This window comes from Trachypithecus francoisi, unplaced genomic scaffold (genome assembly GCF_009764315.1).
Source record: "Trachypithecus francoisi isolate TF-2019V2 unplaced genomic scaffold, Tfra_2.0 Lachesis_group4, whole genome shotgun sequence".
Lineage (NCBI taxonomy): Eukaryota > Metazoa > Chordata > Mammalia > Primates > Cercopithecidae > Trachypithecus > Trachypithecus francoisi.
The window spans coordinates 24047700-24063872 of NW_022681469.1; the positions used below are offsets into that span (position 1 = coordinate 24047700).

The 16173-nt window shown below is 40.1% G+C and overlaps 1 protein-coding gene across 6 annotated transcripts in view; it reads right to left on the reverse strand.

Moving 5' to 3' along the window:
- The window catches only part of CALD1 (caldesmon 1), a 236683-nt gene that overhangs the window by 93636 nt on the left and 126874 nt on the right, over nt 1–16173 (reverse strand). For all 6 annotated transcript variants that reach the window (XM_033194671.1, XM_033194670.1, XM_033194675.1 and 3 more), the window contains exon 3: nt 14984–15095. In XM_033194671.1, the coding sequence (XP_033050562.1) occupies nt 14984–15054 (71 nt within the window). In that variant the 5' untranslated portion in view covers nt 15055–15095. The remainder of the gene's footprint in view (nt 1–14983; nt 15096–16173) is intronic.

Below are 16173 nucleotides of genomic sequence, written 5' to 3' on the forward strand. Positions count from 1 at the left end.
TTAACAAATTAAGCTGTTCAATGTAAGTGAATGTTTTTAAAGTTATTTAAAAGGTTTAAAAAAGTTGTACTCTCCAGTGTTTAAAAACTAAACCATGGAATGTAGCTTACATATTTAACATGTTAACCAAACCCTTTATTTATAAATAATTCAAAGTTGTACTTCACTAATATCCCTAAATAAATGATTAAAAATTCAAAAACAGTCTGAGTTAATGCAGATTTAGGATAGGCTAAAAACTGATTTTCCACTGCTGATGAATAGTGCTCATTAGATAGCAAACTAGTGGAAAGAAATGATTTTGTTCACAAAATATGCACATGATTCCTCTTTAACCTGATTCACAGATGAATAAGAATCCACTTACACAGCCACCACATTGGTCCAACATGCTCATGATTAACACCCTGTGGTACTTTCTTGTAGCACCATTTAGGCACCTTTGGGATAATAAAGGTTAAGAACTTCCTTGGAAGACTTGAAAGCAACTGAAGTCATCATTTCTGTCTGTCAGTTCCACCTGACCAAATGATAGCTGCAAATGCAGATCTGTCACTCCTGCTGGCCAATGAGAAAACCAAAGGGCAAAAGAGAGAGGTGCAATATAAATATTGGATAGCTTTCATTACTTTTTTTTTTTTTTTTTTTTTTGAGACAAGGTCTCCCTCTGCTGTCCAGGCTAGAGTGCAGTAGTGCAATCATGGCTTACAGCTCACTGCAGCCTCTAACTCCCAGGCTCAAGTAATCCTCCTACCTCAGCCTCTAGAGTAGCTGGTACTACAGGCACACACTGCCACATCCAGTTATCCAGCTATTTATTATTATTATTATTTGTAGAGATGAGGTCTTCCTATGTTGCTCAGGCTGGTCTCAAACTTCTGGGCTTAAGTGATCCTCCCACCTCAGCCTCCCAAAGTGTTGGGATCCCAAAGGAGTGAGCCACTGCACCTGGCCTATATTTTTATTTTATTTTGATGAGAATTCTTTGTTCACACTGTATAGTTCTTACAGCTTTAGACAGCATAAGAACATTTGTCTTGTGTGTTTATTTTTATTTTTTTTTGAGGCAAGGTCTCATTCTATCACCCAGGCTGGAATGCAGTGGTGACATCTCAGCTCACTGCAACCTCTGCCTCCTGGTTTCAAGTGATTCTCCTGCCTCAGCCTCCCCAGTAGGTGGGATTGTGGGTGCCCACTATCATGCCTGGCTAGTTTTTGTATTTTTAGTAGAGAAGGGCTTTCACCATGTTGGCCAGGCTGGTCTCAAACTCCTGACCTCAAGTGATTTGCCCGCCTCAGCCTCCCAAAGGGCTGACATTACATGCAAGAGCCACCATGCCCAGCCTGTCCTGTGTGTTTAGAAAGACAAACTTCTCGCCCTCTCAGGGAAGTGGGCTCTCACTGACACCTTTACCTGAGAGTCTGGAGAGAATCTTTGGAATGCCTGGATCCCAGGGCCCTGGAGAAGCTAGTACCTAAATTCGTATGATCTCATTTCAAATTTTATTTTAAAATAAATGAATTATTCAGGACACTGGTTACCTCTGGGGGTGGGGAGGTGAAGGGAAGGGATTGGAGAGGAGCCTGGGGCTTCAAGGGCATTGGAAATGTTCTAGGTCTTAGGCTGTGTGGTGAGTTTATAGGATATGCATTAGGATGAGTTAGAACTTCCATATATATTACATAGGATTACTTTGTATGCATCAGCTTTCTCATAATTAAAATGAATAAATTAGCAATTTGGGATACACTTTTTCAAAATCATTTCATAAAAATTAGGCAAATGATCTTCCTTCTGTTATTATTACAATATTTATATATAATGTTGGCACTGAGAAGCTTCTGGTTGATGCTTTAATGGTAATGAAACCATAGATTATGCAACATGAAAAGAGAAATGATAATTTCACAAGGTAAAAAGAGTATTTTAAATATAGTCATCCCTCAGTATCAGCAGGGGAATATAAATGCTACATACATAGTTGTTACACTGTATTGTTAAGAAATAATGACAAGGAAAAAAGTATGTACATGTTTAGCACAGATGCATCCATGGTAGGCCTAACTACATTTTTGATCTCGGTTGGTTGAATCCCCAGGTAGAAAGAGCTGACCATACATGATTAATTAAATTATATACACACATACACATATGTATATATAATTGTGGCAAAGACCTTGATATGTACCAGACTATTGTATGCTTTTGTCTTGATTTCAAACAAGTAGGGAAAATGGAAAAGCATTCTTGATAATAAAATGGTAAATTTTCTTTTTATATAGAGACCTTTATATTCATAATTGTCCCATCACTTTCAAGGTAGCTGCTAAAACAGATTTGAAACAGAGAAGAGATTAGACACTGAGCCATCTGACACATGGAGTTGTACCTTGTTCAGTGATACCCCAGATGGTAGCTGCCAAAAGGCTGAGTTTCCTGGGAGGTGACCCCAGAGAGGGCTTTTCTGAGAGCACCTTTCTTTTTTTTTTTTTTTTTTTTGAGACGGAGTCTCGCTCTGTTGCCCAGGCTGGAGTGCAGTGGCCGGATCTCAGCTCACTGCAAGCTCCGCCTCCCGGGTTCACGCCATTCTCCTGCCTCAGCCTCCCGAGTAGCTGGGACTACAGGCGCCCGCCACCTCGCCCGGCTAGTTTTTTGTATTTTTTAGTAGAGACGGGGTTTCACCCTGTTAGCCAGGATGGTCTCGATCTCCTGACTTCGTGATGCGCCCGTCTCGGCCTCCCAAAGTGCTGGGATTACAGGCTTGAGCCACCGCGCCCGGCCGAGAGCACCTTTCTTACCACGTCCTTCAGCCAGCAGAAAAACAGCAACGAGAGGTAACAGACTGAGCACTAATCATGTTTCAGGAATTACCAAGCGCTTTATAATCTGCATTAAACCTTATAAGGAAGAATTGTTCCGACGGCCATTTTCCACATGATGAAATGGGCTGAGAGGTGGAGTAGAACCACCCTTAAGAATCCAGCTGGGATACTGGGATTTGAATCTAAGTCTTCATGACTCTAGATCCTACTCTCTGACAGGCACCAATGGGCTGAGAGAGGCGGAGTAGAACCACCCTTGAGAATGCAGCTGGGATTCTGGGATTTGAATCCAAGTCTTCATGACTCTAGATCCTACTCTCTGAAAGGCACCTGACCCACTGCAAATCTGTCCCATCCTCCCCAAAGATAGTAGTGATAAATGTAAAATATAAGTTTCTCTGTTGAGAATCAAATCAGTTCTTATCTTTTTCATATTTAGAGAGAAAAGTCATTTGATGAATTTTCTAAAAACTGGTAAGAATGGAGAAATCCTACATAACTTAGTTTCGTAATTAAGCTTTGTTTGAAGAAATCACGCTAACACAACATTCACCAAATAAAAAACTTCTAAAATTGATGGAAAATGGGATTGTAGTAAGTCCCCATAGTTTTTTTGTCCTTGTTGACAAAGATGGCCAAGTTTGATTCCCAGTTCCTGACAATTAACTGGCATCATTCTGCCTATCCACTCATCTTTCTTTGTTTTTCACTTTATTCACTGTAATCTGACCTAATCTCCTTTATTTAGAAATAGTATCCATAATCGGTTTTTAAGTTTTAAAAAGCACTCTACATGCAGTACATTGTAGAATACACTCTTTTCCAAAAGTATGCCTTATTTTCCTAATCAATAGCCATAGACTTTTTTACAGACAGCAAAATCAGGATGGCTTTGTTTGTCCAGGGGCCCACACTATGCAAACAGCTTAGCTGGGTGATCTTGAGGGAATATGTCTCCTAGGCTTGAGTTTCTTCGTATTTAACAGGCAGTTTTAAAATTCATTAGATCAGGGATTCTTGGCCAGAAGGCATCAGCCCCCAGGAGGTCTGCGGACGGAGGTTCATGATGCCACTGCATGTAAGTGCCAAGTTTGGTGGGTGCATATGTGCATTTTTCTTGGAGGAGGGTCCAGAGCTTTCATCAGTGCCTCAAAACAGTGTGTGGTCCAAAACTGAATACATAACGTTCCCCTGCGGAAGATGATTCATAAGGTCAGAGACAGCCTTAAGTTTTTAAGAGTGATGATGTGACTAAGTCCCTGTCCTAATGATGTACAGTCTTGTTGAAAAAAGTCCAGTGAAAAGTCAAGAATAGTCATATCAACAGCCTTCTTTGCCTTAAGCAGGGAAACTCAATCTTCTCTGTTTCTATTTTTCTGTTAAATGGGAATAACACAAGAGATTTTCTGAGGGCAAACAAAACAATGACTGTGCCTACACATGTAAGCCATTTACCTGAAGAAGCATAAAAAATAGTTCAACTAGGCACAGTAGTCTTTGTTTAGTCTATTGCTGTTGCAGGACTTTCCTTAGTTCAGCTAAAGACAGGGTTCTTGTCTGTCCCACGGCCACGAAAATTTGGGCTCACAGACGGTTTAAAGGTTGAGCAAAGCAGGATTTTATTGGGTGAAAAGGAAGAAAAGGGGGAAACAGGGACTCTCCTAAGGCCAGAGTCCCTCTGCTAGAGCACTTCCCGCCCGCCATTTGAATCCCCTGTTCTGCACAGGAAGAGGCGGGGCCAAGCTCCTCCCAGCTGCAAACCTCGTGAACTCCCTGAGGCTCCACCTCAGTGGGCAAGCTGGTTGGAGTTTCTCCAGGGACCCCCTCCCACCTGGCTGTCTCATTGCCGCATAACTGCCCTGAATGAATTTCCCCCATCTTGGGGAGCTATTTTGCCATTATGGAGATTATGGATTTTCAGCCAAGACCACCAGTTAAAACATGAAAAATTCCATAGATCAATTTGTTTCAGTGGGAAGGCTTTGAGATTTGGGGCAGGCAGGGAGAACTGGGTTGTAGTCCCTAGCTATAGGAAGCTGAACATGTTACTTAGACTTTCAGACTCAAGGATTCCTCAACTGTAAGTAAAATATCCAGGTCATAGGGTTGTTTGGATGATTAAATGAGATAATGTATATAAGTATATCACCTAGTACCTGGAATTTGGTTGATGTTAAACAATTGATGGTTCATTTTCTTATTAATATTAGACAAAAAATTTGGCTGATAGGTTTTTCTACTTGAGAACTATTTTTCTACTTGAGAACTACTCTAAATTAAACTTTTAACGTGAAATTCAGAGAGATGTTTTAGACATTATATTTAAAATAACGAATATGTCATTCATGAATTAGAAAATCAGCCACATGTCTACAATATGTGATTTTGAACTCCTCATGGAGCAATTATATTTGCCAGGTAGACTTCGATGTTGCCAAGGGTTTAATTCTTTCCCAACTGCAATAAAAACATCTCAGCAAATTCAAGGTCAGTATAGAAAAGAAGCTTTGTGGTGAGGATGCAGGAAGTTACAATGACTGAGATGACAGAGACATAAAATTCGTATTCAGGGCCAGGTGCAGTGGCTCTTGCCTGTAATCCCAGCACTTTGGGAGGCTGAGGCGGGCAGATCACGAGGTCAGGAGCTCGAGACCTGCTTGGCTAACATGGTGAACTCCCATCTCTACTGAAGATACAAAAAATTAGCCAGGCTTGGTGGCACGTGCCTGTAATCCCAGCTACTCAGGAGGCTGAGGCATGAGAATTGAACCCGGGAGGTGGAGGTTGCAGTGAGCTGAGATCACTCCACTGCACTCCAGCATGGTTGACAGGACAAGACTCTGTCTTAAAAAAAAAAAAAAAAAATTGGTATTCAGTAAACTTTTATTTTGTACCAAAGGCCTACCAAAACGTTAAAACAATTTTAATAATAACATCTAACATTTTTTGAGCATATACTATATGCCAGGCATCGTGCTAATTTTTCTACATCCATGGGCCAACTAGTTTAATCTTTTTTTTTTTTTCAGACAGAGTTTCACTCTGTCGCCCAGGCTGGAGTGCAGTGGTGTGATTTTGGCTTACTGCAACCTCTGCCTCCCGGGTTCAAGCAAGTCTCCTGCCTCAGCCTCCCAAGTAGCTGGGATTATAGACGACCGCCACCATGCGCAGCTAATTTTTTGGTTTTTGTTTTTGTTTTTGTAGTTTTTAGTAGAGATGGAGTTTCACTGTGTTGGCCAGGCTGGTCTTGACCTCCTGACCTCAAGTGATCTGCCCATCTCAGCCTCCCAAAGTGCTGGGATTACAGGCGTGTGCCACCGTGCCCAGCCTAATCTTTACAATGACTCTATGAGGCATTTTTATAGATAAATAAAAAGGAGCAAGAAATATTTAATTTATCACAAGGTAACCCAACTAATAGCTCTCCAAGTCAGGATTTGAAACTAGGTCTATCAGACTTCATCACTCACACACCTAACTACCACATCATCCTCCCTTGCCCTAGGTAATGGAGGATTGTTAAATTATAAATGTTACATATGGAAACAAACAAACAAAACAAAACAAAATTGCTTTTTAATATGTAAATGTATGGACTTACATATTTGTTACCTTTTTTTTGCAGCTAAGAATGCAGTGATGGATCAGCATGTGAGAGCCTTAAGAATCTAGATATTTAATTTTTTGTACCAAAATTGGTTATTGAATGGATGCCACTTTGGGTAGATCCTCAATTCTTGATGTTCTACTGGCAACCATAGCATAGGATAGTTCTAGGTTGAGAGGAATTGTTAGGCTAGTGGAAATTGGTCAAAGTATGTCATCTTTACCTATAAATTGACAAAGGTAACAAATAATGTCTATTTAGAGTGAGTCAGAGAAAAAAAGTACAAGAGGGAGAGGATATCAATGTGTATGTGTATTTTTATGTGACTGGACACAAACAAATAAGGATCCCTATACATGGAAATTATCTACTTCATTTTGTTCATGCCCCTATATTCAAGTTGGACTGAAACTAAAGAAATAGATTGTAAAAAGTATAAATAGATATCAAAACCTATAATTTTTATGTCAAATTGATATGAAACCTTCCAGAAATATTTTTAAATGTCTTTCAAACCAATTGCTTGAAAACAAATCTTTTTTTTTTTTTGAAATGGAGTTTTGCTGTTGTCACCCAGGCTGGAATGCAATGGCGTGCTCTCGGCTCACTGCAACCTCCACCTCCCAAGTTCAAGCAATTCTCCTGTCTCAGCCTCCTGAGTAGCTGGGATTACAGGCGCCCGCTGCCACGCCTGACTTATTTTTTGTATTTTTAGTAGAGATGGGGTTTCACCATGTTGGCCAGGCTGATCTCGAACTCCTGACCTCAGGTGATCCACCTGGCTCAGCCTCCCAAAGTGCTGGGATTATAGGTGTGAGCCACCGCGCCCAGTGACAGATCTTTTAATTTGAAAGTATGTGGTGACTCACGCCTGTAACCCCAGCACTTGGGAGGCCAAGGTGGGAGAATTGCTGGAGTCCAGGAGTTCGAGACTGGACTGCACAACATGGTGAGACTACATCTCTACAAAAAATAAAAAATAAAAGTAAAAAACTGGATGGCAAATTCCAGCTTTCTTTTGCCTCCTGGAGTGATCAATTTTCTGAGAGAATTGAAGGGAAATTTTGAGCAAATCTAGCTACTTTGATAATTTAGATAGTTTCAAAGGAATATTGTATTTAACTTCTTAATGGAAAATAATGTTCTGATGATAAAATAACAGAAATTTCATTTAGAAGATTTTATTTAAAAATGTCAAGGTCCTGATGCTAAGCATGTTGAGTAAGTGTGTGTGTTTGTGTGTGTGACAGGGTGTGTGTTGTATAATCATTGATTGGTCATTTCTATTAAATCATGTAAAAAAGTCTCAGTGATACAGTTCTGGGAGGGGACTTTAGAGACCCCATGGATTTTTAAAAATTGCTTCTTTTATAGTGTAGTAAAAATGTTTACTTTCAAATGTCTAATCATCAGGCTTATTTCAGAGGCCCATAAAAATGTATGAATGATGACAACAGCAAGTGTTTTCATTCCCTTTATTTATGTCTGTGAGCTTCTGAATCTGGTAACATAACTCTACAATAGGGGCCTTTCTTCTGATCAGTGAGAGGAACTCATGTTGGGTGCAGAAAGCAGATGCTGGGAATGTAATGAGCACATCTTGGAAAGTGAGAGAGCCGCTTGTTGGGGAACCAAGCCCAGTGTCGGGCAAAGTATGTCTGCTGGAGATTTTCTCATGAATAAAATCTTCACTGCTGGTTTCTCAGAAAATACATCACAGCTCCTCAAGCCTGTTATCCCAGCACTTTGGGAGGCTGAGGCCGGTGGATCACTTGAGGCCAAGAGTTTGAGACCAGCCTGGCCAACATGGTGAAACCTCGTCTCTAATTAATACAAAAATTAGCTGGGTGTGGTGGCATGTGCCTACTCGAAAAGGCTAAGGCAGGAGAATTGCTTGAACCTGGGAGGCGGAGCTTGCAGTGAGCAGAGGTGTTTCCACAGTACTCTAGCCTGGCCGACAAAGTGAGACTCCATCTCAAAAACAAAACAAAACAAAACAAAACAAAACAAAAAACAAAGAAAATAAGAAAACCCACAGCTCAACATTCTTTCGACCAAATTTTAAAAAATCACTTAAACTGGTGCTAATTCTTCCAGCTGAGACAACACAGTCCTTCCTCAAAAACTGTTACCGATCACAACCACTCAAAGCTCTTTAATTAGTCACGAATTCCTGCCCTTCATCTTGCCTATGGTGCTTGTGCTGTCGATGATGTGCAAAACAGTAAACAAGCCTTTCATGTTTTTATTTTTTATTTCCATGTTGTAGAGAATCAAATTAGATAATAATAATTAACAATGAGTTTATTGAATGTTTATTAGATGAATAACACTGTGTTAATACTTTCATGTATTATCTTTTTACATCCCCACAGAAACCCAGTGAGGTGGTTACTTTTATTACCCCCATTTTGTAGAGGAGGATACAAAAGATTTGAAAGATTGAATTATTTGGTAGATCCCATAGTTAATAAGTGGCAGAGCTGGGATTTGACTCTATAGCTGCCCAATGCTAAAGCTCATGCCCTTAACTGCCAGCTATGCTGCCTCCCACCATTATACATCTGGGGGTTGCCTCATTCATATCGAGCATAAATGTTCCATTCAGATATAGCTAGTTCTGGGGCCGGCGGCAGTCCATCTTTACTAGACACACATAAAATGTGTAATTTTTTTTATACTTGCTGAATAGGAAGAGAACTGGGTTTCTCTCTCCCTCTTTCCTGGCCAGAAGTATGTATTTCCTGGTGATGTAACAGCACATGCACACATAATCCAGAGCAGACAGATTAGGAGTGCAGATGGGAAGAGACATAGAAACAAACAAATCAAGTGTTGATGACGATGCACGTGGACTAGGGAAGAGGCACATGAAGGTACACCGAGAAATACAGAGATGAAGGCAGAGGAGAGGGATTGAAATAAAAGGCAGAAACAGAAAGGGAAGCAGAATATAGCTTTTTTTATTTTTATTTTTATTTTTAAATTTTTATTATTTTTGCTCTGTCGCCCATATTGTAGTGCAGTGGCATGATCGTGGCTCACTGCAACCTCCGCCTCCCAGGTTCAAGCAATTCTCCTGCCTCAGCCTCCCGAGTAGCTGGGATTACAGGTGCCAGCCACTATGCCCAGCTAATTTTTTTGTGCGTGTGTTTTTAGTAGAGACAGGGTTTCACCATGTTGGCCAGGCAGGTTTCAAACTCCTGATCTCAAGTGATCTGCCTGCCTTGGCCTCCCAAAGTGCTAGGATTACAGGAGTGAACCATCGCATCCGGCCAGAATGTATCTATTTAATTTTTACTCCCATGAGATTGGTGGAGAATAATAAACAGTGAAACTACATTTTTATCTATTTGTTCAAATGAGTAATTGCTTTTAAAATATAGTTTAATTTGAGATGTGAGCAAATAGTGCCTTTTGCTTAGAAACAATGCATTAAGGATTTTCACTGATTACCTGCTCATTTCATTCTGCCTACTGAAATTTTTTTCTCCCTCTTTTGGTCACGATTGCTCTAAAGTTACTAATCCCCTTAGAACAGGAGCTTAGTGACTACTGGGACACTATCTACTGGTGACCACTGATTCCTATGGTTCGGTATAGTATCTTGCATTTTGAAGGTATTCAACATCCGTATTTTTTTTTTTTTAATGACGAAATGAAGTACTTCCTTTTTGCCAAATCTGAAGACCTTATCTCAAGCACTCGGAGTGAGAAAGCCAACTGAAAGACAAGGACAAGGTAATGGCATCAAAGTCGCACCGGCTAAGGGGCAAGATAAAGAAGGAAAAACTTTTTCTTTTTTTGAAGCTGAGTCTCACTTTGTCGCTTAAGGCTGGGGTGCAGTAGCGTAATCTCAGCTCACTGCACCCTCTGCCTCCCAGGTTCAAGTGATTCTCCTTACCTCAGCCTCCAGAGTAGCTGGGATTACAGGCGCCCACCACACACCCGGATACTTTTTGCATTTTTAATAGAGATGGGATTTCTCCATGTTGACCAGGTGGTCTCAAACTCCTGACTGCCCACCTCGGCTTCCCAAAGTGCTGGGATTACAGGCATGAGCCACCGCGCCCGGCTGGAAGAACATTTTTTGATGCACTACGTTTGCAGATGAGTTTATTTGAAATGAACTGGGCTAAAACCCTTAGAAGGAGGTATGTGGATGATACAGTCTCAGGACAGCTCGGATGCAGTGAGTAAATGCCAGTCCCAAGCACATGCACACCAGCATGGCACAAAGCCTGCAATTAGCTTGCAAAATAGTCTTTGAAAAGGTATATTTCTGAAGAATAAAATGTGTAAAAATTCGGTTTATTTTAATCTATGGTTATAACACCGGGGAAAAGGACAAGTTTTAAATTGTTTATCATTTCAACGTAAAACTGCACCTGGTAATCAAACTCAATACTAATAAAAATAAAAATAACAGGGTATTTTTATTTGGAAAGCTTTTATGGGTAAAGAAAGTCAATGGACTTTGTCTTCTCTGTAGTAGCCCGTCCCCTACACTGTCTGCAAGGGTGAAGTGTACAAAGGCTGTGGGTCATCTTTAATAAGTATGAACCCATACGGGGTACATGTTATGTCTGAGGATATAAAAGTATAATTCCTTGATCTTTACTTGGTTTTAGATAGGTTGAAAAGGATTAAGCACATACTTCCCAACACTGTTACTCTGTGGGTCTATTCTCAGTACCCAAAATACAGCTTGTTTGTGGAACAGATGCCCAGTAAAAATGTGTTGAGAGTAAGTGAATGAATCTGCAGCTCTGAGCCTTGGAGCCACTCTATTACCAGTAGTTGGTAACTGCCCTCCAGATCAGGGATGAAATCTTTGTTTTAGTTCCCTAAAATCAAAGAGAAGTTAAGTCTTCTCCCATCTGGGCTCAGGTATACTGCATAGGGCCATAGAATTATTTTTTTCAAAATAGAAAATTGCCTTAATTTTTATTTGGCTTTAAATAAAGTAACATATGATTGTTGTAAAGAAATATCTATAATACCAAAAGCAAAAAAAAACAAAAACAAAAACAAAAAATTAAAATGACCACCAACACCCCGGAGAAAATGGCTAGTCTTATTTTAGAGGAGGAAGCCAAGGTCTAGAGCTAAAGGAAGAGGGACTTGCTCAGGGTCTCATGAGCCCTTTGTCTTCAGATCAAAACCATGATTTTAGATGGCCTTGATTTCTGCTTCTGGCCACCTATTTCCTGCACATACCCTGCACTTTCCCACCAGAGCTGACTGAACCATAAAGCCTGACTTTCACTATTCTCATAAATGATCAGATTTTACAAAATTCTGAAGGGTGGACATGGACTTACCAAATCTCAGAATAGCAGAACTAGAAGGTTCACCTTGAAACATGGAAAGGTAAACTTGGTACGAGTATAAGGAAATACATAAGTACTACTCTTTCTTAAGAAGAAAGAAAGTGCGAGAGAGAGAGAGAAAAGGAAGGAAGGAAGGGGAGGAAGGAAAGAAGGAAGAAAGGGAAGGAAGGAAAGAAGGAAGGAAGGAAGGAAGAAGAAGGAGGGAAGGAGGAAGGAAGAAGGAAAGAAGGAAGGAAGGAAGAAGGAAAGAAGGAAAGAAGGAAGGAAGGAAGGCAATGAATGGAAGCAAGAAAGAAAAGGAAGAAAAGAAGAAATAAAAAACAGAAAAGAAAACAATATAATATCCCAAAAGAAGTAATACAGACAGAAATGTAAGTTAAACAAGGTTAGGATTAATTTGTGTAAGTTTATTTTAGGTTATTCAGGGTACATAAGATTTACTGTGTACATTCCTTTTATGTCTGAATGTAAAAGAATGAAAAAGACAAATTAAAAGAAGACAAATTCTTCCACACGAAACAAAAAAGTCAAAGGAACAAACCATGTAGCTGTGTGGTCAATGCTTAAGCAAAGTCCTGAATCTGAAGAAATTGGGTTTATTCACTCTAATGACAGTATGGCTCTAACTACAGCAATTTAGTTCTGTCACACCTCTGTCAATGATTCCCTGACCCCCTGTTCACATGGAAAGGAAAGAAGCTGACAATGGCAATCTAGCCTGATGCCCAGTGTCTACATCCCCAGTCCTGAGCCTCTCTAGCCACAACTCTATCAGGCCTGCCCCTACACCCTGACCTATCTGCTTTCTGATTCTGTTACACTTTGGTTTACTAGCATGCTCTGAGGTACGTAAAGGCAGGAACCATGTCTACTTCTTTACCACCATTATTTTTCCCATCCTTAGCACACTTAAACCTGGTTAGTGCTTAATGAATAGTTGTTGGATGAAGATATTTTATGGACTATCATGAGAACCTGAGGTGAAATAACACAGCATTGGAAGGAATAAGAGGTGTGGTTCACTGAGCCCAGCCACCGCCCACAAGACTTCCATGTCCACCATGTCCACTCAGCACTGAGCCTCATACTCTCCCTGGTTCTCTCCCATCTCCCTGGTACATTGTCTTCTTTGATGCTTTCCATTATACCTTGATGATCGCTCACTTTTTCTACACGTGCTTTTTTGGGAATATCCCTTCAGCTTTTGTACTAGCACCACCATACTGTGTCTGCCCAAATTTATTTCTCTAATAATGATTTCTCTCCCTTTTTGAACAAAGAGTGAAATTTCCTATCTCCACATGCCTGCAGGAAATCTCTTTTTGGATGTGGTTTCTACCTGAAATTAAACACTGCTCCTCTGACCATTCAAGAAGGAAATCCTCCATTTGGGACAAAGCAGAGACTTTCCTTCCAGCTTCTCAGACGTATTCTTTGGAATCGTCTGTAAGTTCTTTGCTCTCTTAAAAGGTTTGCTAATTCTCCCTCTGTAAAGACTCTCATATTTGATCTTTCTTCATTTCCACACTCACTGACCTGATTCAGGCCCTCATTATCCTATATTCCATACTATCTCTTCCAGTGCTGGTATCCCCATATTCTAGTCCACTGTAGATAAGTTTCTCTAGCATAGTGTCATCATACATAACTCCCTTGTTAAGTCTCTGTCTATTCCTTGTATAGCAAATAGGAACAGCCAAGATATACAAGTCCAGTCCATTTTCCCTCAAACACTCAACAGGTTTCTTGCACCAGGATTCTTATTTCTACTTCTGCACTTTTGCCGGTGTCATTCCTTCACCTAGACAGGCTCCCTTTCCCTCTTCATCGCCATCATTACCTCCTCCATGGCTCACCTCCACCAAGAAACTTTCTCTGACTAGTTCCATTGCAGGATGATGACTACCTTTCCTTTTCTTGGCATGATTGTTTAGCTCTGGCTATGCTGCTATGTTGTTTCTTACTTGTTTGGCTAGTGGTAATGGTTAATAATAGTAATAGCTATCATTTATGAAAAACTATCATTTACGAAAAACTACTATGTGCTAGGTACCTGACTAGGCTATTTATGAAGCTCAATAATCTTCCCAACAGTCACACAGGCTATGTAGATATTATGCCTATTTTATATATATGGCAACTATGGCTTAAAGAGAAAAATCATTTGCTCAGAGCCACACAGCTTGTAAATGGCAGAGCTAGGATTTGAACCAACAGAATGCAGGTATCATCCATAGTGCCTTGTGGACATGTTTAGTCATTTCATGAATGGCGACTGACTCTGGCCGACTTTATCATAGGCAGTTATTTTATCTTCTGCTTTTGCGTTCTCCATGCAAATAAGTGGAACATAAGAACAATACTTTTCATTATAGGTGTAAGTTTCCACTTTTCTACTTTGGGATCATTAAAGAGTCATCTTTCATCTGTGCATTGGAGTTACTGGGAACAAAATTGATTTGATTTTAAGGTCATTGTTTAACATTTTTCTCTCTGTGAATGCCTCACCTGCTTTCTCAAAAGAACATCTGATTTAAGTCACATCAAATACCACACTGTCCTTTGTTCTGAGGCCTAAAATGTTAGAATATGCATTTATGCTGCAGGTTTTATATGCCAAAGCTTTATCTCCCCAGTTTGACCTCGTAGTCACCACTATAGAGGCCTCACATGACATGAACAGCTTCCAATTACACCCCGAATCTCCTCGGTAACATAGCCCACTATTAACCTGTACTATGCAGATCTGTAGAGTTCAATACTTTTCTAATAAGAATGAAAATTTTTCACAAGATTCATCCAGGGCTTTTTGCTTTTTTTTTTTTTTTAGATTGAAGACTCTCATTTCCTAAATGGTTCCAATATTCAATACTCGGCATTTTTCTGTCATTTCTTATTATATAAGCTTTTTAAACCTTCACTCACACATTACTTTTGTCATTTAAGACATTCCAATGTGAAAGGTATTGATTAAATGCAATTATCAATATGCAATTATCAATTGATTCCTCTCAAATTTCTCTTTTTCTTGATCCTTGTTTGTTTTCCTTTTTTAAATGCTAAATTTAGAGTCTCAGCAGAAAAATTTTCCATAACTACTTTTGCGAACAGTTTGGTGTGCAATATGACCACATTTGGCCTCTCAGAGGGATGGTCTTTGAGGCCTGAAACCAACGTTGTTAATAAGGGAATACAAGTGTTTTTCACCCTAGATCCTTACCTTTCTGCTTCGAGTCGCATCTCCTCCCTCTTTTGCCTTCTAAGTTCTCTGCGACGTTCAAAATCATCCATGGTGTGATTTCAGGTTCAGGGAGACCAGATGACGTCTGGACCTGAAGGAGAGGAGGTAGAGTCAATATCATAGATAACTCAGTGTGTTACCTCTCTTTCAGTCACTGTGGACCCTCTTTCCCATTTGCCATTCTCCTGATTTTTCTTTACTCTTAGAAAGCTGATAAGGTAGCCAGTGATCAATTTCTGACTCCTGAGCCGAGTTAAATTCAGTCTCATTCGTGAATCTCTCAGAGACAAATAAGTAAGATCCCAAGATTATATACTCTTTTAAAAAGACCTCAGGAGACAGAGAGGTTTTGAAGACTTGAAATATTGGTAGAATCACTTGAAATTCTACTGAATGATTTTGTTCTTTGTAACTTGCTGAACCCCAGACCAAAGTTATGAAAAAGTGAACAAAGAAGGAGGAAAACAGGAATGATAAACAGAAAAGAAAAGTGGCAAGAAGAGGAATATGTAGGAAGTAGGAGAAAAGTGAAAGCGAGAAATAAAATAATACAGTATCTAGGCATATAATGTGCATATTCTCAAAGAAGCATCAGGATTTTAATAAAGACTGCAGCAGTAACATCATGAATAAACATCATGAAGCAACATTTTTAAAAGCAGTTAAGAGGTGATCAAGCTGTTTTCCAAGTTCTAAAATCACTGCTCTTTCTACGGATGTAACCCAACCATTTTACCCTTTCCTACCTCCTCTGTGATGGTTTTAATTCCGGAAAGACCTTCCCCTTCCAACTCTTTAAATGAGGAGCCCGTTTCCCCTGCGTTTTTGTGCCATGGAGTCAAGTATTCCAGAATTCCCCTGCAGCCCCCAAACCCAAAATGACTACCAGAAAGGGGGAAGCGGGCTCTTTTTGTCCTCACTTTGTTTACAGAGCTGTCAGTGGTTAGTTAAACTCGGCCTGGAATCTGGCATTTAAGGCCTGCTTGAAGATTGTTTCCTGTGCGGAACGGGAGGCCTCCACTTCCTCTGGAATCCTAGACTCTCTGCTGCACTCGAATCACAAAAATATTTTCCAGCCCTTTCTGTGCACATGAGACAAGCCATTTGCCCTGTGTGAAAAAATAAGGAGCTGTGCAAAACCTAAAGCCATCATACCTGAAGGCATCTTT